This window comes from Phytophthora sojae, assembly GCF_000149755.1.
Source record: "Phytophthora sojae unplaced genomic scaffold PHYSOscaffold_3, whole genome shotgun sequence".
NCBI lineage: Eukaryota > Oomycota > Peronosporomycetes > Peronosporales > Peronosporaceae > Phytophthora > Phytophthora sojae.
The window spans coordinates 9,949,167-9,972,533 of record NW_009258117.1 but is presented as its reverse complement, the minus strand read 5'-3'; the positions used below and the strand labels follow the sequence as shown (position 1 = coordinate 9,972,533).

The 23,367-nt window shown below is 54.8% G+C and overlaps 8 protein-coding genes across 8 annotated transcripts; 3 read left to right on the top strand and 5 right to left on the bottom strand.

The window, feature by feature from the left end:
- Positions 1-272: 272 nt before the first annotated feature.
- Positions 273-632, bottom strand: PHYSODRAFT_299758 (hypothetical protein; the record flags this gene model as incomplete). Its single annotated transcript, XM_009526938.1, has 1 exon — positions 273-632. One exon carries the CDS (start codon positions 630-632, stop codon positions 273-275), a length of 360 nt encoding a protein of 119 aa, XP_009525233.1.
- A 2,182-nt stretch (positions 633-2,814) lies between these two features.
- Positions 2,815-3,943, top strand: PHYSODRAFT_249510 (hypothetical protein; the record flags this gene model as incomplete). The annotated part of the gene is made up of 3 exons (XM_009526937.1): positions 2,815-3,105; positions 3,139-3,304; positions 3,342-3,943. 3 exons carry the CDS (start codon positions 2,815-2,817, stop codon positions 3,941-3,943), a joined length of 1,059 nt encoding a protein of 352 aa, XP_009525232.1.
- Positions 3,944-8,535: 4,592 nt separating this feature from the next.
- On the top strand, positions 8,536-9,636 carry PHYSODRAFT_495760 (hypothetical protein; the record flags this gene model as incomplete). Its single annotated transcript, XM_009526936.1, has 1 exon — positions 8,536-9,636. The coding sequence occupies one exon, from the start codon at positions 8,536-8,538 to the stop codon at positions 9,634-9,636; it is 1,101 nt and encodes a 366-aa protein (XP_009525231.1).
- Positions 9,637-15,909: 6,273 nt separating this feature from the next.
- Positions 15,910-17,455, bottom strand: PHYSODRAFT_330289 (hypothetical protein; the record flags this gene model as incomplete). The annotated part of the gene is made up of 2 exons (XM_009526935.1): positions 15,910-16,662; positions 16,745-17,455. 2 exons carry the CDS (start codon positions 17,453-17,455, stop codon positions 15,910-15,912), a joined length of 1,464 nt encoding a protein of 487 aa, XP_009525230.1.
- A 308-nt stretch (positions 17,456-17,763) lies between these two features.
- On the top strand, positions 17,764-18,885 carry PHYSODRAFT_330288 (hypothetical protein; the record flags this gene model as incomplete). The annotated part of the gene is made up of 1 exon (XM_009526934.1): positions 17,764-18,885. The coding sequence occupies one exon, from the start codon at positions 17,764-17,766 to the stop codon at positions 18,883-18,885; it is 1,122 nt and encodes a 373-aa protein (XP_009525229.1).
- A 920-nt stretch (positions 18,886-19,805) lies between these two features.
- Positions 19,806-20,204, bottom strand: PHYSODRAFT_489153 (hypothetical protein; the record flags this gene model as incomplete). Its single annotated transcript, XM_009526933.1, has 1 exon — positions 19,806-20,204. The coding sequence occupies one exon, from the start codon at positions 20,202-20,204 to the stop codon at positions 19,806-19,808; it is 399 nt and encodes a 132-aa protein (XP_009525228.1).
- Positions 20,205-21,265: 1,061 nt separating this feature from the next.
- PHYSODRAFT_299757 (hypothetical protein) lies at positions 21,266-21,847 on the bottom strand (the record flags this gene model as incomplete). The annotated part of the gene is made up of 1 exon (XM_009526932.1): positions 21,266-21,847. One exon carries the CDS (start codon positions 21,845-21,847, stop codon positions 21,266-21,268), a length of 582 nt encoding a protein of 193 aa, XP_009525227.1.
- Positions 21,848-22,471: 624 nt separating this feature from the next.
- PHYSODRAFT_489874 (hypothetical protein) lies at positions 22,472-22,834 on the bottom strand (the record flags this gene model as incomplete). The annotated part of the gene is made up of 1 exon (XM_009526931.1): positions 22,472-22,834. The coding sequence occupies one exon, from the start codon at positions 22,832-22,834 to the stop codon at positions 22,472-22,474; it is 363 nt and encodes a 120-aa protein (XP_009525226.1).
- Positions 22,835-23,367: the final 533 nt, after the last annotated feature.

Sequence of the window (23,367 nt, the reverse complement as noted above, 5' to 3'; positions counted from 1 at the left end):
ATAGCATACAATGCAGTAGTATACATGGCGCAACACTAGAACAGAGCGCAGCCCTCCTCCTCCGCAGACGCTGGCGGGTGGAAACTCCCGCGCGAGGCGCCACGCCGCATTCCCGATACGGGTAACTGTATCAACCAATCAGCAACAAATCAGAACAATCCTAGATTCTACGAGAGTATAGAATCTAGAATCGTCTAGCATTTTGTCTAAATGGCCATTTTATTTTCACGCTGTTACATGAGATACAGGAGTCGGTGCGCAGCTCACATCACTCACCTCGAGTTGAACAGCAGCCAGAGGCTCCAGCAATACTGACTGCACCGCTGAACAAATAGCCGCACTCTTCTCTGCGGCAGGGCCTGGGGGCTGCGTCGATCTGCGCCGTGGCTTCTGTGACGAGCCGAGGTTCGAGAGCTGTCGCCGCACGTCGGACGAGAGGGGTTGGTTGTCGCAGCGCTTGACGGGGGTACGGCACCGCTCTGCGGATCCGGCGCAGCCGCCGTAGGCTGGCCTCCTTGGGCAGCGCTCACTGGGGCGGTGTTCGGCGTTCCTTGGTCGCCGGCATCAGACCCGGACGAGGGAAAGCCCTCACTCGCCGAGTCCTGATGTTCTTGTGTGTCACCTTGAGTCATGGCGAGGCCGTTCCAGAGGCCTCAGGCGACGTTCACGCGGAAGCTCGTCGATCCAGACGAGTACGCTCTACCACTTGCACCGTGCAAGCTCTTCTCCAGTTGTCAGCGTACCCTGCTTCTCCACCAAATATCATGTACCTCCTCCGTCTGGGGTGGGCACGCTGAGCCTGTTCGGAGAGGAGGCTCGCAAGGGGTCGAAGGTGATAGAGCTGACGAGCTTTAGAGAGGGTTAATAAGTGAACTTAAGTAAACTATACAAAAGCTCTCTTCTTGTTGTTGTGTCTTCAAGACAGGGAAAATTCACGACTGATTCTACATGTCAAGGGTCGGCACGGCCGCCCTCGTTCCTACGGGTGACACCTCTCCTTTTGTGCCGCGGAGGTCGCTCTGCATGTCCTCCATCCTCGGGTGACAACCCGTCCGCGTTCACGTTCAATACCATAGTTCCACTTGCACGACACCCGTCCTAGGCGGGAACGGAGATCCCCTTGGACCTCAGTCTGTCCCACTCGGACGAGAACTGTGCTTTCACGAAGCCAGCAGCAACTCCAAGTACCCTAAGACGGGTACCCGGTGTAGGATGTAGCCATGTCTCCACTGAGACCTTCATACGAGCTCGGTGCATGGACCCCTGTCACGGGCCCAGTATGCCCGGTCACGGGACAGGTGCGAGGTGCGGTCGGTGTGGCGGAAGACGAGGTTGGCAGCTATGGTAGAGGTTAGGGAGGTTCTTGGGTCGTGCTTGGACGAGGGAAATTGAAAAGTGAGTCACTGTAATGGGCTCACGCAACATGCTTATTCGCTTGATTGGTAAACTTTGAGTCGACTGCGTCAGTGCTCCACTGACGCTATACAAGCGGAGCTAAAAAATTCAAGCGTGGCGCAAACCGAATCAGGAGTTTGTACCTCTGGCATAATTCTTTATTTTACGCACGATCAAAGCAACAACTCGCCCTAAGTTCGTCGTGCTTGCTGTTTACTGTGGATTACTCTGGTGCTTTTGGACAGATGCAGCTGGGATACGAGTTTGAAGTTGCAGCTTTATTACGCTAGTCTTTTCGTACGTAATCCTCTTGACCGTCTCCATTTGTCTGTCACATACTATACTTAAGTACAACTAACGTTATTAATAATTTGAAACCATCAAGCACTCAGCCGTCGACCCAAAGTCATCATGTTGAGTATCTGTGAAACGGTGTGTATTACCCCTACAGTAAACGATTTCAGTCACTCTACCGTGTTGGATTTACTGATTTTACGACTTGCCCGGGTCATGGAACTCGTCCAAGGTAAGGGCACATTGAAACGACATTACCTTATGAAAGTGTGTGCAGATCCACTGTTTCCTCGGCGAGGTACACAGTAACAGTAACATTATTGGTACCGCTTGATTCACAATGGTCACAGTTACCTACTACCCCCTATATTTAATAGACTTGGAATGTCGCGCTATAGTTCTCCACGTCGGCTTCACTAATGCTACTCCCGCCTTCATCATCAGTCTACCCCACTTCCTCGTCGCTGTTGCTGTCTCCTTCGTCAACAACGGTCGCTCGTCAACCAGACTTGCCAACGGCACTAGACCTTGCCTAGTCCCTTTTGTCCCTGTCGTTGGCGACGTCGAAGTACCCGAGAGAGTCTGCCAAGCATCGTTGGTATGTTGGAGACGGGGAAACAGCGATACTGATGAAGAGGAAGTGCTAGCGCGTACGTAGACGACTGGGTGCGGCTTCTGAAGAAAATCGAGGAATGAGCCATTGCAACAGTGCTCGACTATGAATAGCTTTACCGCACAGATCATTTACCGCATAAGGCTATCTATCCCACGATAGCCAACGCATGGTCAAAGCTCGTCTTCAAAAGCAATGTTGAAGTCAAGATCTCAAAGCTTCACCTGTAACATTTTATCGGGTCCTTTCAGGCTTCCTGGCGAAGGGGGTCTCATGAGCAGGACACGTGTTACCAGATTCTGGTACACGGTAACATCCACGGTTTCCTTGGGTTTTCATGGTAACTGTGGACGTGTGTGTACCTGCGCACACTACCTTCTGATCATCATAATGACGTGTGATTAGCGATGACGTGGGAATGGTCTCCTGTCGAGATCCAGTTGCTGGCCTATGTAGGTGCTCATTCTTCAATTTGCGTCTCACGACCCAAGCAATTCCAACCCAAGATCGCCATGGTTTCCCCTGACACCCCCAAGCTCTTCACTCCATTCAAGCTGGGTGGGTCGAAATCCCCCGTGGAGCTCAATCGCCGCGTCGTAATGGCTCCTTTGACGCGTTTGCGTACCGGTGAGAGCGGTGTCCCTACTGTCCTAATGGCCGAGTACTACGCGCAGCGTGCCACGGATGGAGGTCTCCTCATCGCCGAAGCCGCCAACATAAGCCCAACCGCCCGCGGGTACTTTGGAGCCCCTGGGCTCTTTAACCAAGCCCAGATCGATGGCTGGAAGCTGTTGACCAAGGCTGTCCACGACAAGGGCGGCTAGATCTTCGGGCAGCTCTGGCACACGGGGCGTGTGGGTCACCCGTTGAACCAGCCCGACGGGCAATTGCCAGTGTCCTCGAGTGCCACGCGCTCTGAGGACATCACCACCCACGCCGTCAAGCGCGAAGATCGCAAGGACTACGTCACCCCTCGAGCTCTGGAGATTGAGGAGATCCCGGGTCTACAAGCGCGCTGCGGAGAACGCCATCGCTGCAGGCTTCGATGGTGTGGAGATCCATGCTGCCAACGGATACCTCCTCGAGGAGTTCTTGTGTGATAGCGTGAACCAGTGCACCGACCGCTACGGTGGTAGTATCGAGAACCGCGCACGGCTCACATTGGAGGTGGTGGAGGCCATTCTGTCCAGTCTCCCTTCGAGCCAAGTCGCCATCCGCTTGTCTCCTTTTGGTGACACGTTCGGCTGCAAGGACTCGAAGCCTCGTGAGATGTACGGGTACGTCGTGAACAAGCTCAACGACTACGACCTGGCTTACCTTCACGTCATTAAGCGCCGCGGCATGCACGCACCCAACGTCCAAGTGCCTGAAGTCGGCGTTGCTCGTAATTTCCGGTTCCTTTACAAGGGCGTGCTGGTCACCGCTGCGGGCTTCGATCAGGGGAATGCGGTCCAGACGGTCGAGGAAGGAGTGGCCGACTTTGTGGCATTCGGTCGCGACTTCATTGCAAACCCCGACCTCGTGGAACGTCTGCGCAGCGGAGCGGAGTTGAACACTCAAAACCGAAATTTGTTCTACCCACAGCCTGGTGATCCGCTTGAGACTGGGTACACGGGCTATCCGTTTCTGATCCAGAACTAGGATCAACTCTAGGCTAAGGAGCAACAATCTTTTCCCAGACGGTACGATGGGGGTATTGAAACAGAATGAACACGAATTACGGTCTCATCACGAATGTGGTGTTATTTATGTTTGTTTTTATATATATTGTTTTACAGTGCCGGCTCGATAAAGCTCGATTCCAACGCGTAAATTAGTTCCAGATACGCAGTTTATGAGGAAGAGTATCTATTGCAAAAACCTCTTCCATTCGGCGCTCTTGTTGGTCATTCGTTTTGTTCAAGGAGACGTAGAACATGAGCTTTACACAGGTTAACTGACTTCTTCGCATTTTTCTTTTTGCTTGCTAGGGTGAAGAGTAGTGTTCGCACAAACACTAACTGTATAGCTAACCCTAGCGTCTGCAAACTATTTGTTAGTGTGTTGTGAATATGGCTTACATTGTGGAGTTAGACAAATTTTAACTGTTTACTTGAACTAACATGTAAAAAGAGTTGGAGCTCTTTTCACTTGTCGGAAGCTGACTTGCACGCGAAGGTCTTCTTCTTCTTTACATCAACCATGGTCTTTTAGCACTAGATTACTCTTGCTACGCCGTGGTGCGTAAGTACATGGATTGTGGACTCGACAACGGATGCTACTTAATTGTGAGTACGCTTCACTGGCTTCTGAGTAATTCCACGTAATGTGACTTAGGAAACATGCCACGTCCGGCATCGCCACCTTGGACCAGACCGGAGGAGGATACAGTGTGAATGCATCTGGGGCAGTAACGCATCGATCCACTTATGCGGACGTGAGTAAGCTAATAGAGAATTCAAGCGACATCTAGCAGAAAGCAAAAAATAAGTTGCCCCAAATTAAAGGGCTTGTGGCACGTTATTTGTGTTCTTGAGTAGGATCCCAACAAGCAACGTCTTTAGAGTTTAGTCAAAGTTTCAAGTTGACACAGACCACGAGTTTAAATTACTCGGAAGTCCGAGCACATTACTCATTACTCGAAAGTCCGCGAAATGTACTCAAAAGTAAGGATGACCCCTCGACAACGGGTAACAGTAGCCATCTGCTAGTGATAGAGCAGCAAGCATACAAACGCGTTTGCAAACAGCACTAACTGTAAGTAAGTGTGTTGTGAAAATCACGAACATGTTTGCGGGGTACACTACATGTAGTGAAGAGGGTATTCGTGCTGTAACCCAATGATTGCACAGAATCGGCTTTCAGACTTCGCCGCCATCACTTGCGCGGTAAAACTGCGGGTCGTGGGCTACGATGAGTCCCAGCCTGGGCTGGCACAAGGGGTTTAATTATTAGGTTTTATTTTAGGTTTTATTGGGGACCTGGGTGGTGGGTTCGCAGTTCGAAGCAAGCATGTACAGATACCCTTACAGGGAAACGATGGACTCGGGCATCTGCTGCGCCTGCTTTGCAGCCCGCAGCCGCAGCATCTGTCTAATCTTCCACTGTACAACCAAGTGTACCAAATTTGATCGCTTCTTTTCAAAGGCATTGCCAGCTCATATATCGTCACTCCAACGAATTGGTACTTCAACGCTTGGGTTGGCAAACCCACCGTTGTGATTCTACCTCCTTCTGCTCGTCGGATGAGGACTTTGCGGATTTAGTTTTAACTTTAGTTCTTTTGTAGTTAGTAGAACGATTATCAACAACTACACTGACTACGGTAATTAGTCTGAGTTCAAGTCTGTGTTCAAAATTATTCGATGTCAGACTAATTCACGTGTGCCAGGGTGTATCGAATTCAAATTTAGTCTCACAAGAAATGTTTTAGAATTAGTCTTAGCGTAAACATCATTTTGTTGGATCTTAGGCAAACATAAATCACAGATGGTAAATAATTATACCTACATTTAGTATACTTCTCAGACTAATTATGAAGTTCATAATTAGTCTATATTCATAATTAGTCTATGTGAATGGAGATCAGACCATTTCATGTGCGATCTGCTCACATAAAATATCTGAGTCAGACTAATTACCGTACGTAATTAGCTTCCTTCCTGCCACTGAAATGTGTGCTGATGCCCAGGCAGAATCCATTATTTCTTAGATTGCAGTATTGTGCTCGGAAACTTACCAGTGGTGATAATACAAGAAAAATCCGTGCATTCGAATATTTAGTGCTACCAGGCTATTGCTCAGCTGAACTTGCTGGGTAACCTGATGAAGCCAGCAATTTGTTTTAAGTTTGATAAGTCAAAACTGAGGTCTAGCAGATCTCGATCGCGTGTAAGAGTATAATACACCGGGTGTTTGTTCTTCGCTTTGGCATGAAGCAGAGTCATAGTTATCAAGTGTATACATTCGTCTGTGCTGCCATTACAGGTCTATCGGCAAGAGCGGTAGCATCACGATTTTTATTTATGGAAATTTGGCACACAAATGATTATTTTTTTCTGAAAGACCTAAGAAATCGATTTGAAATCCAGTAAAACTTATTGGCACTTTTTGGAGGCTGGCAGCTTTTACAATTCGCAGTTCGAAGAACTGTCGATTCGATAAGGTTTTTCATCGAACGGCATTCACGCTACATCCGTAGCCCCGGATGACATCAAACAACATTCACAAAACATCATACAGCACTCAGTCTGAATAACCTTGATGGATGCCTATTCGCCTCGGAGCCCGCGTTGCAGAGGAAGTGGTACTCCATCGCAAACAATTTATTGGTCGAAAGAATGCTATCACACAATATGTACGTTGTTCGTCGTAGTAATGGTGTGTCCCGAGTAGGAACGGTCACCACCGTTCCTACTACATGGACGACCGTTCGACCAGCGATCGACTTCTGGAGGATCAGCTGTGGGACGATGCGGTGAGCGGGCAGTCATCCATTTCGGAGAGGCGCTGACTGGCGACGCGTCGGTTAGGTGGCGCGCCCGGCTGCGATGGAAGCAGTGACGCGAGCGATGGGTGAGCAGTGACGCGAAGGGCAGGACGGAGGTCACGAGCACCGCGTGGATCAGGACGTGAGCTGTGAGGTGCGCCAAGGACGAAGGGGTGAGACGAGAGCCAGGTGAGCCGGTGACGTGTTGAAGTCGGCACGTGAGCCGACAGAGAGCCGAAAGGAGAAGGAAGCACGAGCTGTCAGGCTCCGTGCGCGGTAAGGAAGTAGGGTCAGTCGTGAATCTGCACTGGAGAGAACAAGTTGATTGTTTTTGCATATTAGCTCTGTTACTCGCTATTTGTGCCACTGCCTAACCGTTCTAGCTTCCATACAACGCTTGACCGTACCATCCAGGGCACTCGCGACACGTGGTGGAGAAGGAGGGTACGGTCTTCGTTGTGAAGTCTGAACGACGGCAGTACGGGTCAAGTCCTCGCGTCGGTGGAGCTTCGTCTGGTCTTCGGGGGTCTGCCTGGAGTCCCAGTCTTTGCCTCGGACGCGTGAACGGTCTGGATCTGGAATTGTGTCGTGTGAACGGTGCGCTTGGCACCGCTGTGGGATTGGAGAACGGTACGCGAAGTACCCCCACTGGTCAAGGTCAAGAAGGTCAAACAGAAAACGGTTGGCTCGCTCGGAGCCCTTAACGGTCAAGGTCAAGGTCAAGTCAACGGTGAACGGAACGCTCGGTTCCGCCGGTAATTCTGGTCGGCTCGCTCGGAGCCTGAAGTAGTTTGAAGTCTGGAAGCTTGATGTTTGGAGATTGGAGATTGGAGTTTGTTTCGCACGTTCGAGTGAAGAAGATCGCGTGCTGAAGGTCTAGTGAAGAAGAATTTCTGAAGAAGATGACGGTTGTTGGAGAGCAAGGAGAGAATGGAGATCAGCGGTCCGTGTAGGATGAAGTGGCACGGTTGGAAGCGGAACGGTTGCGACGGCTGCAACTCGGTGGGACCACGTCGGCTCTACTGGGGCAGCGACGCCCGCGATCGTCCGGAGATGCGAGCGGAGTGGACGCGTAGCTACGGCTGCCGGTCGTGACTCGTTTCGCCAGGAAACGAGGGAGGCTCTTTGGGCCGATGAAGACAATGATGAACACAAGACCGCAGATGAACACGGTGATGCGGTCGGAGCTCAAGCAGAACAAGAGCTCGAGGTGAAGATGGCTCCATCACCGGGCCCCGAGGCCGTGCACACGGTCGAGGAAAACGGTGAGGATGCCGAATTTGATGAAATGGAACAGTACTGGTCGGCGGAAGACTACGGCTACAATGAACTCGCGGAGTACGAACAGTCCTACTACACGGACTACGTGAAAGAAGAACCTGAAGAAGTGCAGCAGCAGAGGACCCCGAGTGGTTTCATCCCGATGTACACGGGAACGGAGAAGCGCCTGCCTGGAGGTCCTGTATTTGGCTGGAGCGTCGGTGCCCAGCAAGGAGGCTACGGTGGCTGGGGAACGGTGCCGAAGTCCACGGTGAAGATGGAACGGAAGGTGAAAGTGGGGCCTACTGTGAAGCCCCAACCTATGAGACCGATGAAGACCGAACCGACGGGACCGGTGAAGACAAGCGTGCACTACAAAGCACCTGTCAGTACTGCGGTGAGTGCCTCAACGACCGGACGGCCGATGACTACCCAAGTTCGGAGCGGTGGCTACCGTGCCCCCATGAACAACCCGACAGTTCGGAACGACCGTGACTTGTCGTCTATGGTCTCCAATGCGATCAAGGTCCTACCTGCTTTCTACTCAGACACGGCCAGCATGGACAAGGCGCGTGACTTCTGGGAGCTGTTCGAAGCTCACACCAGCCACCTCCCGGATCAGTCTCGGCTGTTAGTGTTCCGACAACGGATCAAGGGCTCTGAAGCTGAACGGTGGTGGAACAACTCGACTATCAAGACGTTCGCGACTCTGAAGGTCCGATTCCACAACCTGTTCCTCAGCCGAACGGCTGACCAGCTCTGGGAACGGTTGCAGTCCGCTCACCGTGAGCGTGGCGAATCCGTTGAGGAGTGGGGTGACCGTGTAACGGATCTTTGTGACTCGTTGGACTATCCGAAGAGGAAAATGAGATATCAGCTGTTCCGTCGCGGACTCCGAAACAAGCGCATATTGGCGTGTCTCGACTCGGGACCGGCGCGTGACATTCTGGAGGCCTGCGAATGGCTATTGGCCAAGGAGATGTCGCGTCCCATTGAAGAAGACGACGAGTTCTCGGACGAGAAGAAGAAGTCGAGCGGGAGCGATGCCTCACCCGCGAACGATCCGATGGCGGCTGTGGGCGTGCTTGCGGAGAAGATAACGACGTTCATGACGCAGCAACAGCAGTGGCAGCAGCAGATGATGCAGAACCGTTGGCAGCCTCCGCGCTCGCCACGGAACCGCATGCCCAACGTTTCGGCTACGACTTCGAGTCCTGGCGCTGGAATGAACGGTCAAGGTCCTCGTGGGAACGGTCGACCGGTCCGAGGAATCCGTATGGGAGCTGACAGTCGAACGCAAGAGGGAGCACCTGTGTGTGGCCGGTGTGGCTACGTGGGTCACTCGCGAGAGACTTGCCGCCGCCAGTCCATGACGTGTCACAACTGTGGCGTTCACGGTCATATCGTTGTGGAGTGTGAAGCGGGACCCAACAACTACCAACGCGGCCCTGAAACGGTTGGCCGGAACGGTGGTCGTGGCGTTACCAAGTGCGCGTTCTGCGAGGAAGAAGGTCACCTTATCGGTGCGTGTCCATGCATTGTGGCGCTCCGTGGTGCGGCCCAGGATCTGAGGGCCCGGTCTGCACAAACCGCTTCGAACCAATGACGAGGGCGGGAGGAAGGGGAGGAGAGAGTCACTCCTTCCTCTTGTCTAGTAAATGGCTCGAGTGGTGGTGATCGCGACCGTGAAGCTGAAGGCAGAACGGTGACCACCGTTGATGTTTGTGTGGATGCATCGAGGAAGCAGACCGAACCGGTGTCTGCCATGCGTGGAGCTTCATGTGCTGAAAAGAAAAAAAGAAAAAGAAAGTCGGGTTCAAGATCGTGGGGACGGATGAAGAAGGAGAAGGATTGGCTGCGGACGTCGAAGGCAAGGAAGTCGAAGTGGTCTGTCGCTGCGAGTCCTGAACGGTGTGATGAGGACGGGAACGGTGGGGAGACAACGGTCACGGGGCTGTCTGAGGATTGCACCGTGTCGGAGCCTCCTACTGTGACGCGTGAAGAACAAAGTGCCGTGGTTGAAGTGACGCCGCCGGAAGAGGTGGTGGCGCCCCTGGAAGTATGGGAGGATGAAGAGTACGATGTGTCGGACAGCTTGTTTGCGGCTTGGACGGATGAAGAGACCGATCTTGCTAAGAGCAAGGAAGTGAACGGTACGGTCGAGGGCAGGACGGTCGAAACCGAAACGGTTGAGGCCAAGAACACCTCGAAGTACGACCGTTTGTTTACGGACGAAGAACTGGATGCTATGGATGACTGTGAGCCCGGGCAGGAGACGTCTGTTCTCGCTGGAACGGATGTCGACGCCGAGCCGGAAGGAGCTTGAGGACCGGTTGTATCCGCTGGACGAGGTCGAGTTGCTGAAGCGTGTCAAGCAGAACGCTGAAGCCCAGACCGAACCGTCTGCGGAAGCGCTGGCTCGCTTCTTGGGTATCTCTCTGGAGGTCTTGGGGCGGACGCGCCAAGCTGCCTCCGACTCCTTTGGAACGCCTGAGTACTGGCAAGATTGGTACGGTGATACGCTGGAGAAGTCGGAGGAAGCCAAGCGTGCGAACCGAGACTTCCCGACTCCGGTGGCGAACGTCGACTATGGGGAACAAGCTGCGTCCAGTGGAACGGTGGGGAAGGCCTCGGAGCGGTCAGGCGTCGGCAACGATACCCGTAGCTCTGATGTCTCATCCGAACGGTCGGATTCTGAAGATGAAACGATCTCAAGCGTGGTTAACACGGTCGTCGAGTCTTTCGTGCGTGAGAATGTCTTACGCCCTCCCGATGATCCGGGAGGAACGGTCTCGGTGGAGGAAGGGATTCCTGTCCTAAGTGGAGTACAACGCGTCGATCCGAAGATCAAGAGAGCGATCGCGCGTCAAGCCGTGTTCCGGTTGCTGAAAGAAGCGAGAGACTACGGAGGTCGAAACAACGGTTCTGAAGAAGTGCTGAACGGTGAAGGAGGAACGGTGGATGTTCCCCCGTTGCGTGACAAGGTGCCTGGTCCCGATTGGGAACGGTTACGCGAGCACGTCAACCGTATTGTGGAGCAGTATGGTCTGAAGGGAGACTGCTGGGAATGGTTGCTACCGTGTATCAAGTCGTATTTCGAGGAGAACGCGAGTCAAGAATGGACGAAACTGTGGGACCGAACGGGGAGGTCGATGAAGCCTGGTGCTAGGCGCCGCCGTCGCCGTCAGCCTGAGAAGAAGGGTTACTTTGACTTTTCGTCGTTGTACGAACCGTATGCCGAAGTACTGGGCGACGTGGAGTTCTACCCTGAGCGTGAGGAGGACATTTCTCATTACGTAGAGGTGGTACGGTGCGGGCGTCCGGCTCGGACACCGTTGCCAAGGACCGGTCTCGTGGAAGTTGTCACGGTCAACTTGCCCAACGGATTTGGACACTGTGAGGAAGATGGAGATGAGTGTGACGTGTATCGTGCTGTTGAGGACGGACGCCGAGTGGTGTGTGCTGTTGGCAACTTTGAGGCTCTCTCGAGCGGTTATATTGACTGCCTACCGTCTCAAATGCTAGCGGATACTGGCGCTACTCTAAGTCTCGTGGATCGACGCGTGCTGAAGCGTTTAGGACGGTCGTCCGAGCCGCTGGAACCGTACGAAGGCCTGGTGAGGAGCTCCTCGGGGCACAAGTTGCGGATTCATGGTTGGATTACCCTCTCCCTCCGTCTGGGAACGGTCGAAGTCTCGATGAGCTTGTTGGTCGCTGACCGTCTCCACGTCGATGCTATTCTGGGTGTTGATGCCCTAGGAGCGTTCGGCGCCGTGATCGACGTTTCGGAACGGACGTTGACTCTGAAGAGTACGGGCGAAGTGTTGACGCTGGGTTTCACCATGGTGCAGGAGTCGTACATGACGACGATGGCGACGTCGGTGCGGTTGCCGCCGCGTGGCCAAGCTCTCGTCATGACTCGTGTCGTGGGTGCCGTCGTCGACAAGACGACCGTTCTGGTCGAAGGGTCTTTGGGTCTGCCTCCGACGCTGTGCGTGGCACGGTCGCTGTGCACGGTCGAGGAAGGCCAGGTAATCGTCAAAGTTTGCAATGCGTCTACGGCTGAGTACTGGATCAGGAAAGGAACGTTCATTGCGTGCACTTCCGTGATCCCGGAGTCGGCTTTCGAGCCACCAACGGTCGATCCGAAGGGTGCGGAGCGTCAAACGGTTGGTCCGAAGGGAACGGTGCCCGCCGAAGGTGGCAAGCCCAAGGGGGAGCGTGCAGCGTCAGTGTCCGAAGCGCGCGAAGTGGACGTCGGTGAGAAGGTGAAGGCTACGAAGCCGGACATCCCGCCCGACAAAACGGAAGCTATGAAGGCCGATTTCTCGGAGTCTAAACTGTCGCCGGAGCAGAAGGAACTGTTCCAAGGAGAACTGAACGGTTTCCACAGCATGTTTGTGAACGCTTCTAAGAAGCCCGGACGGACGGATCTGTTGCAATTCGAGATCGACACCGGTGACAGTGCTCCGATCAAGCAGCAGCCGTACCGTGTTTCGTTAGCTGAAGGTGAAGTCATGGAAGCGGAGATCCAGCAGAACTTGGAGCTGAACCTGATTCGACCCTCGAACAGTCCGTGGGCGAGCCCCGTCCTGATGACTCGGAAACCGGACGGTGGAATACGATTCTGCATCGACTACCGTAAGTTGAACGCGGTAACGGTGAAGGACTGTTACCCCATGCCGTTGATTGATGATATTCTGGACGTGTTGGGCGACGCTCAACTGTTTTCGACGATTGATATCGCTTCTGGCTACTGGAACGTGCCGATGCACCCGGAGAGCGTGTCCAAAACCGCTTTCACGTGCAAATACGGTCTGTACGAATGGTTAGTGATGCCGTTTGGCCTTTGTAACGCTGTCCCAGCGTTTGAACGGTTGATGGAGACCGTTTTGGTGGACCACAAGTGGCGAATCTGTTTGGTTTATCTCGATGACTGTGTCATTTTCAGCAAGGACTTCCCTACTCATCTGGTTCGTGTGCGCCAAGTGCTGACACGGTTCCAGCAGGCTGGATTCAAGCTCAAGATGAAGAAGTGTCATTGGGGGCGCAGTCAAGTTGCGTTCCTGGGGCACATCGTGACTCCTACTGGGATCCTGCCTAATCCTGAGAAGGTGAAGGCTGTGATGAACGTGAAGCGTCCGGTGGACGTGCATGGGATCCGCTCTTTCCTGGGTCTGACGAGTTACTTCCGTCGCTACATCCCGGGGTATGCGTCGATCTCTGCGCCCCTGGAACGGTTGAAGGTGAAGGACGCACCGTTCGTGTGGAACGAGGACTGTGAAGCTGCGTTTAGACAGTTGAAGCGTGCGCTCTTGAAGCCACCGATACTAGTCTATCCTGATGGCAAGAAACGGTTTAAGTTGTACGTGGACTCGTCACGGTACGCTGTCGGCGCTTGCTTGATGCAGGAGGCGAACGGTCGCGACCGTGTAGTGGCCTACGCTAGTAAGCTGTTGACTGGATCGCAGAAGAACTGGATCAACAACCAAGATGGCATCTCGGAGATTGAGTGTTGGGGTGTTGTCTGGGCAACGAGGAAGTTCCGCTGCTACCTGGACAAGCGTGAGTTCGATTTGTACACGGACCACCAGACGCTGACGTGGGTGTTCAGCCCCGGTAACCGTACTACGAACGCTAAGCTTGCACGGTGGGCAATGGAGCTCTCGAACCTCCAGTTCAAAGTTCATCACAAGCCGGGGGCTTCTTGGGGTCATGTTGACGGTCTGTCACGGTTGCCGATGGACACAGTGGCGGCTCTGACGATGAGCGAACTCCTGAATCCTGAGAGCACGGTCGACGACGTGCTTCCGGCTTCAGTCGGGGAGCAGCCTGGAACAAACGGTCAGCTTATGAACGGTGAGGATGTTGCTGGCGAGCGTGCAGATGGACATGTGGATGATGACGAACCTGACCGTCCGAACGAGGACGTTGGCAGCGGTCCGGTAACGGGCGTGCCGATATCCCCTGTGAACCGGTTCGGACTCGACTCCGAACAGTTCGCGGAAGCGCAGCAAGAGGTGCCGTGGATCAAGGCTCTGGTGGCTTTCCTGCTGGACGGTGCCTTGCCTCTCGACCCCTTCCTGCGAGCGACTGTTGTCAAGATGGGACGTCGATATGAAGTGCGGAACGGTTTATTGATGCGGCGTGTGAATCTACCAGCTCGGGTCGGACCGGCACGGTCTTTGACCGTTCCGGTGGTTCCGTTACCGTATGTGGAGACCGTGTTGCACTACTGTCACTCTGATGTTCTGTCATCTCACTTGGGATTGACGAAGACTCTGGAGAAGGTGAGGAGACATGCGTTCTGGCCAGGATGGCGAAAGGATGTCACGGAGTACGTTCGGGAGTGCAACCGTTGTGGTAGTGGAAGGTCTCGAGACCGTGGCAAGCGGGGCAGATGCAACGGATGCCCGTAGCCGATCTCACGGGACCGTTCTCGCTGCTAGTGGTCGATGCCGTCGGACCGTTACCGGAGACTGAACGAGGCAACAAGTACATTCTTGTATTCGTAGACTACTTCACGAGATGGGCCGAAGCCTTCGCAGTTCTCCGTTTGGACTCCGTCACGTTCGTCGACGTCATGGTGAACGGTGTTGTGTCCCGGCACGGTGTGCCTTCACGGTTGTTGAGTGACAACGGTCGGAATTTCACGTCGGAAATCGCTAAGTCGTTCTATCAAACGCTCGGGATCAAGAAGCTGTTCGGTTCTGCCTACCACCCGCAGACTCAAGGTCTCGTGGAACGGTTCAACGGAACGCTCATGGGAATGCTCAAGATGCACGTGAGTGAAGCGCAAACGGACTGGGATCTGTATTTGCCTCGAGTGTTGTTTGCCTACCGTTCGTCTTATCATGAGGCTTTGGGCGATACACCGTTCTTTTCTCTCTACGGACGTGATGCGACGCTACCGCTGGACGTCGCGTTCCTGAACCTGGGGAAGAAGTAGAAGAGCAACGAAGTGGCTCTGTATCGACGGGAGTTATACCGGTCGCTGCGGGATTCTCGTCATCTGGTCGAGCGTCAACTGGTGAAGGCTCAAGACCGTCATGAAAAACGGTTAGGTGACCGTGTAGCCGTGGGGTACGAGGTTGGAGACCCGGTGTGGGTGTATCAACTGTTCCGGAAGAAGCGAGGAGAGGCTCGAACGAAGAAGCTAGCGTTCGCGTGGCACGGTCCTTACCGAGTTGTGGCGAAAGTGGGCGATAATGCGTACCGGATTGACATCCCGTCGCATCCTGACAAGGTGGTCACGGTCAACGTGAACCGTTTGAAGAAGTTTCGTGGTAAGTGGACACGGCCGTACATGGATGACGTGCCGGACGGTGTCGAAAACGGTGAAGAAGACATGCAGGACCTCTAGAGGAGTCCGATCTCCCGGCGTCGAGTTTCACGGAACGGCTGACCGTTGGCAAGGGAGACACGGTCCTCACGGGTGTCGACTCGCCGTTGTTAGCAGTGTGTGGGAAACGAACGGTGGACCGTTCTGTGGAAAACCTGGTATTGGTTGCGAATTATGAAACGTTTTGGGTGCCTCGGGTCGAGTTGATGCCTGAGTATGAGGCCCTAGTGACGGCTTTTGAACAAGCCCGGAGGAAGAAGTTGCGGCTGCCCGAGTTGCGTCGAAGCTCGCGGCTGGCCGATGCCAATGAAGAAGTGGAGGACGATGACCTGCTAATGGCGTAGCACGGTCAACGGTGGGAGCGTTTGTGTTTTGGAGAAACGGTCGTGGAGTGATGTTATGAACAGTCGAACTACAAGACTCAAGAACGGAACGAGTGGGAAACGGTTTGCGTGTTGTTATTGAGATTAATTGGAGGGACGCATGGAGTAATACGGAAAGAATGATCGGTCAGGAGCGTTCCTGATTCACGGAGAACTACTTGGAGCTCGAAGAGTCAGAGCTCTTCTTTTTGGAGCTGCCCTTGGCCGACGAGTCGCCCTTGTCGTCGCCAGAGCTGCTCTTCTTGTCGTCTTCGGGGGCGTCGTGGGGGTCTGAGCTGCGGCCGCCTTCATCGTCTTCGGCTTGGTCGTCTTGATCGGCGTCGTCCTGCTCTTGGTCGTCGGGATCGTCTTCCTGCGTGGGGCTCGGCGTGGACGGCTTCTCCTCGGACTCGTCCTCTTCGACGTCTTCGAGCTCCTCGTCGACGGGCGGAGACGGCGGCTGCACGGTGAACGTGTCGTCGTCGTCGGCGTAGTCCGAGACGTTGTCGCCCTGCTCCTTGCGCTGGAACGGCTTCAAGTCCATGACGACCCTGTAAGTGCCCTCCTTGAACTTCTTGGCGATCTTGACCTGAAGCGCGCGGATCCGGCTGTTCGTCAGCAGCGTCTTCCAGATGCCGCTGCTCTTACTGCCGATCCAGGCCGGGTTGGGAGGCTTGCGGCCCGCGTCGAGCGCGATGCGAGCCAGAGCTTCGTCGCTGAGTCGAAGGTGCGGTGGACGAGTCGGGTCCAAAGCCTCCGTCTGCTCCAGCAGCTCACAGATGCTCTGGTAACAGTCTTCGTCGACGCGGCACGGATCCAGGATGCAAGCCATCAGGCTGTCGTAGCGAGAACGGTCGTGGCGCCACAGCGTGACGAGATCCGTCGCCGAGCTGGCCTTGCCCTTGGCCGACACGGAACGCTTGGCGGCCTTGCATGAGATTGTCGTGAACGGTGTTCTCGAAGCGGTCGAGGAAGCCGTACCAGCCGAAGAGGCAGACGTTCGCACTCACCAGCACGAGGCGGCCTTGGTTCGCGTTGAGCTTGTCGCGGCGGCGAGCGTCCGAGTTGTCCGTTGGTGCGTACAGCGCACAGTCGAAGAACGTGTCACGGTGGCGCATGTAGTAGCGCCAGTGCATCCGGTGGAGCTCCGGAAACGCTTCCGGGTCGTACCAGGCGCGTTGTCCGGACCAGGGGTACGCTGCTCGCGGCGGGGTCTTGCCCTGCTTGGCGGCGGCCTTGACCAGCTTCTCCACGTCTCGCTGAACGTCGCGGGGGCAGGTGTCCGGCAAGTCGAACATGTACTGCGGGGTGCGCGAGCTCTTACGCTGCTTCTTGGCGGTGGGGGCCTTCTGGTCAACAGCGCTCGGAGCGGCCGGACGCTTGGTCGCGGGTGCAGGAACGGCTTGAACGGCGAAGAGGTCGTGCGCGGGCGCGGGCTCCGTGTCCATCGTAGTGGGCGCTGGCAACAGCACCACCGTGCGCGCGAGCTCCGCGGGCAACTGCGTGTCGTCGGCCAGCACGGCCACGGCCACATCGTCGAGGGCAGTGACGCCAAGCGAGTCGCCGTTGACGAAGATGGAGCTGCGCAGCCGAGCGTAGAAGTCGACTTGCGCGCGCAGTCGCGCGTCGGCCTCGGCGCTGGCGCCGCGCGTCTTGCGGTCCAAGCACGAGCGCAGTCGTCGGATGATGACGGCCTTGTTCTCGTCGCGAGACTTGGCCATGGTGGTGGCGTCTTGCTCTTGTCTCGGCGAAAGCTGAAATGAGGACAGGCGCCAATGAGCGTGAGCTACGGATGGACAACGACTCGACCGTTGGAAGTTGAAGGTCTGAGATTTCCTTTCAGGGAAGGGAGAGACGCGGTTGATGAGCGACACGGTCGTGTCAAACACGGTGAATTGACGAAATGTAACGGTGGGTTGCTGGATCTACCGAAGTGCTGAGTCCGACGGCTGCAGACCTCGCAAGTAAGCAGGAACGGTGGACTCATGCAGCTCTAAGGGCTGCATTTTACCTTTCGCACGGTGGCGAGATGGAGACGACTATTGAAGTGATCATGTGGTGCTTTTGGGGTTCGTTGGTGCTGTGGCGCGTCGCGCTCACGGTACTGTGCAAATATTGGTGGGTGACCGTTTTGTTGGTCGTTGGCGCGATTAGCGGAGTGGTGACGAGGCCGCTGTGGAGTATCGCGGGTCGACTGCTCGGCGCAGTCTTCGCCTTCGTCTACAAGTGGTTTACGCTGGCGCGGGTGTGCCTGAGGCGCTACCGTCGCTTTGTGAACGGTCCGGCCGTACAAGGTCGACCGGCTGCGGAACGGAGATGGAAAACGTTCGAAGCAATCTGGGCCACGCCTATGATCGTGTTGGAGGCTCGTGGAGAGCACACCGAAGGCCTCGGCAGGCTGCTACATAAGTGGTTAGAAGCGTACCACGCGTTGTGGTGCGTTTTCTTGCCTGACGTAATGGAGCTCAGCTACAAGTCGACGGCGAAGTACTGGAAAGGATCCAAGGCCGAGTGCAGACGGACGGTCGACCGTGCGAGCTGTGTGTGGCGAGGGTTCTCGGCGTTCGTGTCGCTGCTGGCTTACGCCCTCTTCTACACGGTCGTGTTCGGGTACGACTTCGTGGAGCGAGTGTGTCAAGGAACGGTGGGCGTCGCAGTGCTCCTGCTGACGCTGAACTACATATTGGCTGAGGGAGGTCTAGTCGTCGGCGACGGACTCGTGCCCGACGAGATGGTAGTGCGGTGGAGTTGCTATGGGGTGGCGACCTGCGTGGCCAGCCACTTGCTGAAATGGTATGAGGCGACTTCAGGTGGGCGTTCGCCCTTGAAGATGGCCGAGGACCGATACTCGCAATGGCAGCAGGACTTGGAAGAGCTGGAGCAAGCTGAGCGCTTGAGCGAAGCGTTCTGGCGTGCGGACGGCTGCGTAGGCGATAAGAAACCCGTGAGGACGCTCATGGGTTCCGCGCCGAACAGCGAGAGCTGCGTGCCAAGATACAAGCCGACAAGCTGGAAGCTGCTCAACGAGGACGTCGAGTTTCAGTCGGGGAGGATGTCCCGAGTAGGAACGGTCACCACCGTTCCTACTACATGGACGACCGTTCGACCAGCGATCGACTTCTGGAGGATCAGCTGTGGGACGATGCGGTGAGCGGGCAGTCATCCATTTCGGAGAGGCGCTGACTGGCGACGCGTCGGTTAGGTGGCGCGCCCGGCTGTGATGGAAGCAGTGACGCGAGCGATGGGTGAGCAGTGACGCGAAGGGCAGGACGGAGGTCACGAGCACCGCGTGGATCAGGACGTGAGCTGTGAGGTGCGCCAAGGACGAAGGGGTGAGACGAGAGCCAGGTGAGCCGGTGACGTGTTGAAGTCGGCACGTGAGCCGACAGAGAGCCGAAAGGAGAAGGAAGCACGAGCTGTCAGGCTCCGTGCGCGGTAAGGAAGTAGGGTCAGTCGTGAATCTGCACTGGAGAGAACAAGTTGATTGTTTTTGCATATTAGCTCTGTTACTCGCTATTTGTGCCACTGCCTAACCGTTCTAGCTTCCATACAACGCTTGACCATACCATCCAGGGCACTCGCGACAGGTGTCTGACAAATATTGATGATGCTAACCTTTTGACAGAGCCTTGCCTATACTATCGGTTTGATGGCGAGACTATCATGTACGTGCTGGTCTACGTCGATGACATTTTCGTGGCCACCAACGATGAGCAGTGTAAGAACAAGTTGTTCGAGGGATGGACTTAGCCAAACATGGCTAAATAGATCATAAAGAACACCGCAATAATTTCGGTACCAATGTTGCGCCGAAGCCGTACAAAGTATACCTATGGAGAACGAAAAGGCGAAATCATCATAGAGCCGACCCCTTACTTTCACCACTATTTTCACTTCTCGATGACAACGTGATAGTTCAGAGCCCATCGACATGAACTATTAGGTACTCGGCCTCTTAATATCCTCCTCGCTTCGTGCACCAAGCTCGGAATGCGCTTTGCATGGGCAACTCCAGCTTTTCAAAGTCGCGTCCGGAGTTTGTAAAGTATGTATGTTCCTTGGTCTCGCACATTATAGAGCGTCAGCCCGCTTCTTCACTCGTGCTTTATGAGGCCACGGGTCTTCAGACGGCACAACGAAGTTTCTCGAGATCTTGCCATTTGTGTAAATGTCGACGTACACTTGAAGAGCTGGCACAATGATCTCATCCCACACTGCGTCGTTACGGTTCCACGCAAAACCGATGGCGTCAAGTACGGCCTTGTCTCGAGCCGCGTGTTCAACATAGCACTTCCCTCGGCGCATTTCATCGACAACTTTTCCGAGGGGCATTGTCCAGGCCTTCTGGGGCCATGGAGGATAAGATGGCACTGTGAAGGCCATTGGAATAATGCAGTTACCAAACCCTTGCCGATACGCTTGAAACGAAGGCAGCAACTTCTCCTTCCAGTCGCGATCGACGAGTGGCATATCATAGCAAAGTTCCATCTTGTCAAGTTGGTCCTTCCACTTGACCACTCGACCGCTTAACGCTTTCCTTTGGCGAATGCTGTCGACCGTGCTCCTCAATCGGTGGCTCCAGGTCGGTCTTGGCCACGCATCATCTCCGGTTGACTTTTTGGGACGTCCGTGTGTGTGTGTGCACTTCGTGGAATCTCCGCAAAGCCGGCAGGACGATGGTAGCCCACTTCAAGTGGGCCACTTGTACTCGCTCACGTTCCTCACGAAGTGCATCTTCGCCAGTTCCTCCTCTATTCCAATGGGCAGAGGCGCCTTGTTCTTGAGTTTGGCTCGATGAACTTTCACGGCTTCGACTACATTGACGACCAGCTATTGTCTCTAGAAAGAATCACAAACGTCTGAGGCACAAGAAGATCCCCCTCCAGTTGCTTGTATGTCCGCAGCGCTACCAGAATCGTCTGCTCCCACATTGGATGAGCTGTTGCCTCCTTTTCGACGTTTTTGGCATCATTCAAACGATCCACCGAGCCACTTCCTCCCTCCGAGACGGTAATAGAGCTGAACCATCGGAGGAGGGAGGGGGGGGGGGGTCGCAAGCGATAGCTTCTTGGATCCCACGCAGATACCCGGCCCTGGAGGGGGATCTTCTTGTGCCTCAGACGTTTGTGATTCTTTCTAGAGACAATAGCTGGTCGTCAATGTAGTCGAAGCCGTGAAAGTTCATCGAGCCAAACTCAAGAACAAGGCGCCTCTGCCCATTGGAATAGAGGAGGAACTGGCGAAGATGCACTTCGTGAGGAACGTGAGCGAGTACAAGTGGCCCACTTGAAGTGGGCTATGATGCTCGGAGAGGCGCAAGGCTCGGCGCGCTGTGAGCCGCAGCATTCCGCACCTCGAATGTAGTTTTGACCGTCATCTCCAATTTAGACACAGAGTCGAGTCTTGTCCTACCGAAGCGACTTGAGGTCAATACAGACCGGAGCTTGGAGTCGTCCATGCCAATAAGGACGCGACCAAGTCGGTTAGCCATCGTAGGTTCACGTGGCCGGCTTTCGATTTTGATACTCAAGTCAAAACAGAATGCCTTCAACAAGCTGGTAGATTTCCCAGAGGTCGATTCGAAGTGCCGGGAGCGCCCTTGGGTTGACACGGCGCCCTGAATACCGCTCGAGAATTCGGTAAAACACGTCTTCCGCTGGGATTTCCACGAACGGATGGTGGTGAGCTCGCCACGAACTCACTGAAGCCTCGTTTGGATTGTACGGCGGTGCAAGCGGCAGAATGCGAGGCTCTTGCTCCAGGTCACGCTCAGCATAATCAGGTATGGAAGCACTTCCGAAGTTTACCACGTCGGCCACCACCACTTCATCATCGTCATCGCCACTTCGACGATACAGAATCGCCACGCACGCAAAGACTCCGTTGCGAGCTGGGAAGAATTTGATCAGCAAGGCCGCGCGTAGCAGGGGGATGAGGTCGAAGTATTCACGGCAATACTGCTGGGCTTGTAGTATACTTTTGTTGCCGATCTCGATCTCGACGATAAGCCGCGGGGAGACCGGGCTCTCGCCTTCCGCCGATACAAACGGCCGCATCGCCGTGTCTGGGCGGCGCACGACCTGATTCAGAGTCCCAGGAAATACCAAGTCCATGTTGCCCCGGCAGCTCGTAGGATCGAGCCCGTCGCGTGACTAAAGTTGACGAGCTGGGAGCTCAATACGCCAGCGATCGCTGCATGCGTCTCATCCTGAATTTTCGTGATGAGCAGGTCCACCGTTGTGGTTCGTCTTGGTTGCGTCACGTAGCGTGCCTCGATGAAGACGGCAGAAAAGCAGTCCACGGCGCTGCGTAGCCATCGCGTCAGTGGAATGGCTTGAGCCACGAGGGCCTCAACGTCTCGTTCGCCGCTCTCGACACGACGCATGAACTCAAGAATGGCGGCATCGCTGTCATTTCGCTTTTTTATTATTTTTTGCTTTTTGGATGTGAAATGACTGCAATAAAAAATGAAGAGGAAGACTTGTTCCCATTTGACTTCACTTTGAAATCAAGTTAAGCCTTCTGCTCTTGCAACTTTGAGCCCTCCATGCACACCTTACCGTAAAATAATTTCTTTCTCAACTTGAACCACTTCGAAGCAAGTAGGAAATTCACATGAATCTACGCGTTATAATAGCTTTCCCTGTGCATTATATGCATCTAAGTTGAATTGCGCTGCCACGTACGCAGCGCTTAGTTTCGGACGACACTCACGTGTAGACAAGACTGCTGACTGGCTATGCAGCGAACGGGTTCAGCGGCGTCGCGAACTCCTCGTCGTCGCTGGGGTCGCTTCCGAATGAGAGGACGCCGTTCTTGTCCTTGCTGCCAAGCGCAGCCCCGGTCGTGTTGCCCTTCGCTGTGGTGGGCGAAGGCTTGAAGTTGTGCGGGGCTGCGAGCGGTTTCGGGGGTGGCGCGGCCGCTGCTCCGCCTCCAAAGAGGGAGAACACGCCGCCGAACAGCCCCGCGCCCTCGTCGTTCGCCTTGCTGTGCGCCGCCATCACCTTCTGGTGCTCCTGCGGACTGAACTCCAGGAGCGTCGCGATGACAGGCACTAGCTGCTCCTTCTCGCTGGGCACTTGGCTCTCGATGTACTTCATAATGACGTTCTTCAGGTACTCAATGTTGATCGCCTGGGTAGAACGATCGCTCAGCTCCTGCAGACGCTGCTTCTGTCGGTTGGCATCCTCCAACAATGCAGAGGTGTCTTCAAACTATAAGAAAAATAAGAAAAAAACAAGGTTAGTGGGGATAATATGGACAGCAATAGCACATGAGTTGCATGGCGCACCTTCTTCTGAAAGAGGTTTGACCTCGTCTCCAGTTCGTTCAGCTGGAGTTTTAGCCGAACAACTTCGTTATCGCCTCCCGAGGAGTGTGCAATTCCGTTGGTCGAAACCATCTTGGACGGAAGCGGGATCGGACACGAATCCGCGACTGCAGCAGTCATGTGCTCGTGCTGTTCCTCGATCGTGGTCTGGTACAGGAAGCTGTTGTTTCCTTCCGATTCGAATAAAGATCTCGAAGACGAAGCCGTTGAGCGTCTCTCCTTCTCGGTCGGCGACGAAGCAGGCGAGTACGAGCGACGCCCAACCTCATTCGAGGCAAGAGATGCAGCAGCAGCGAGTGCGGC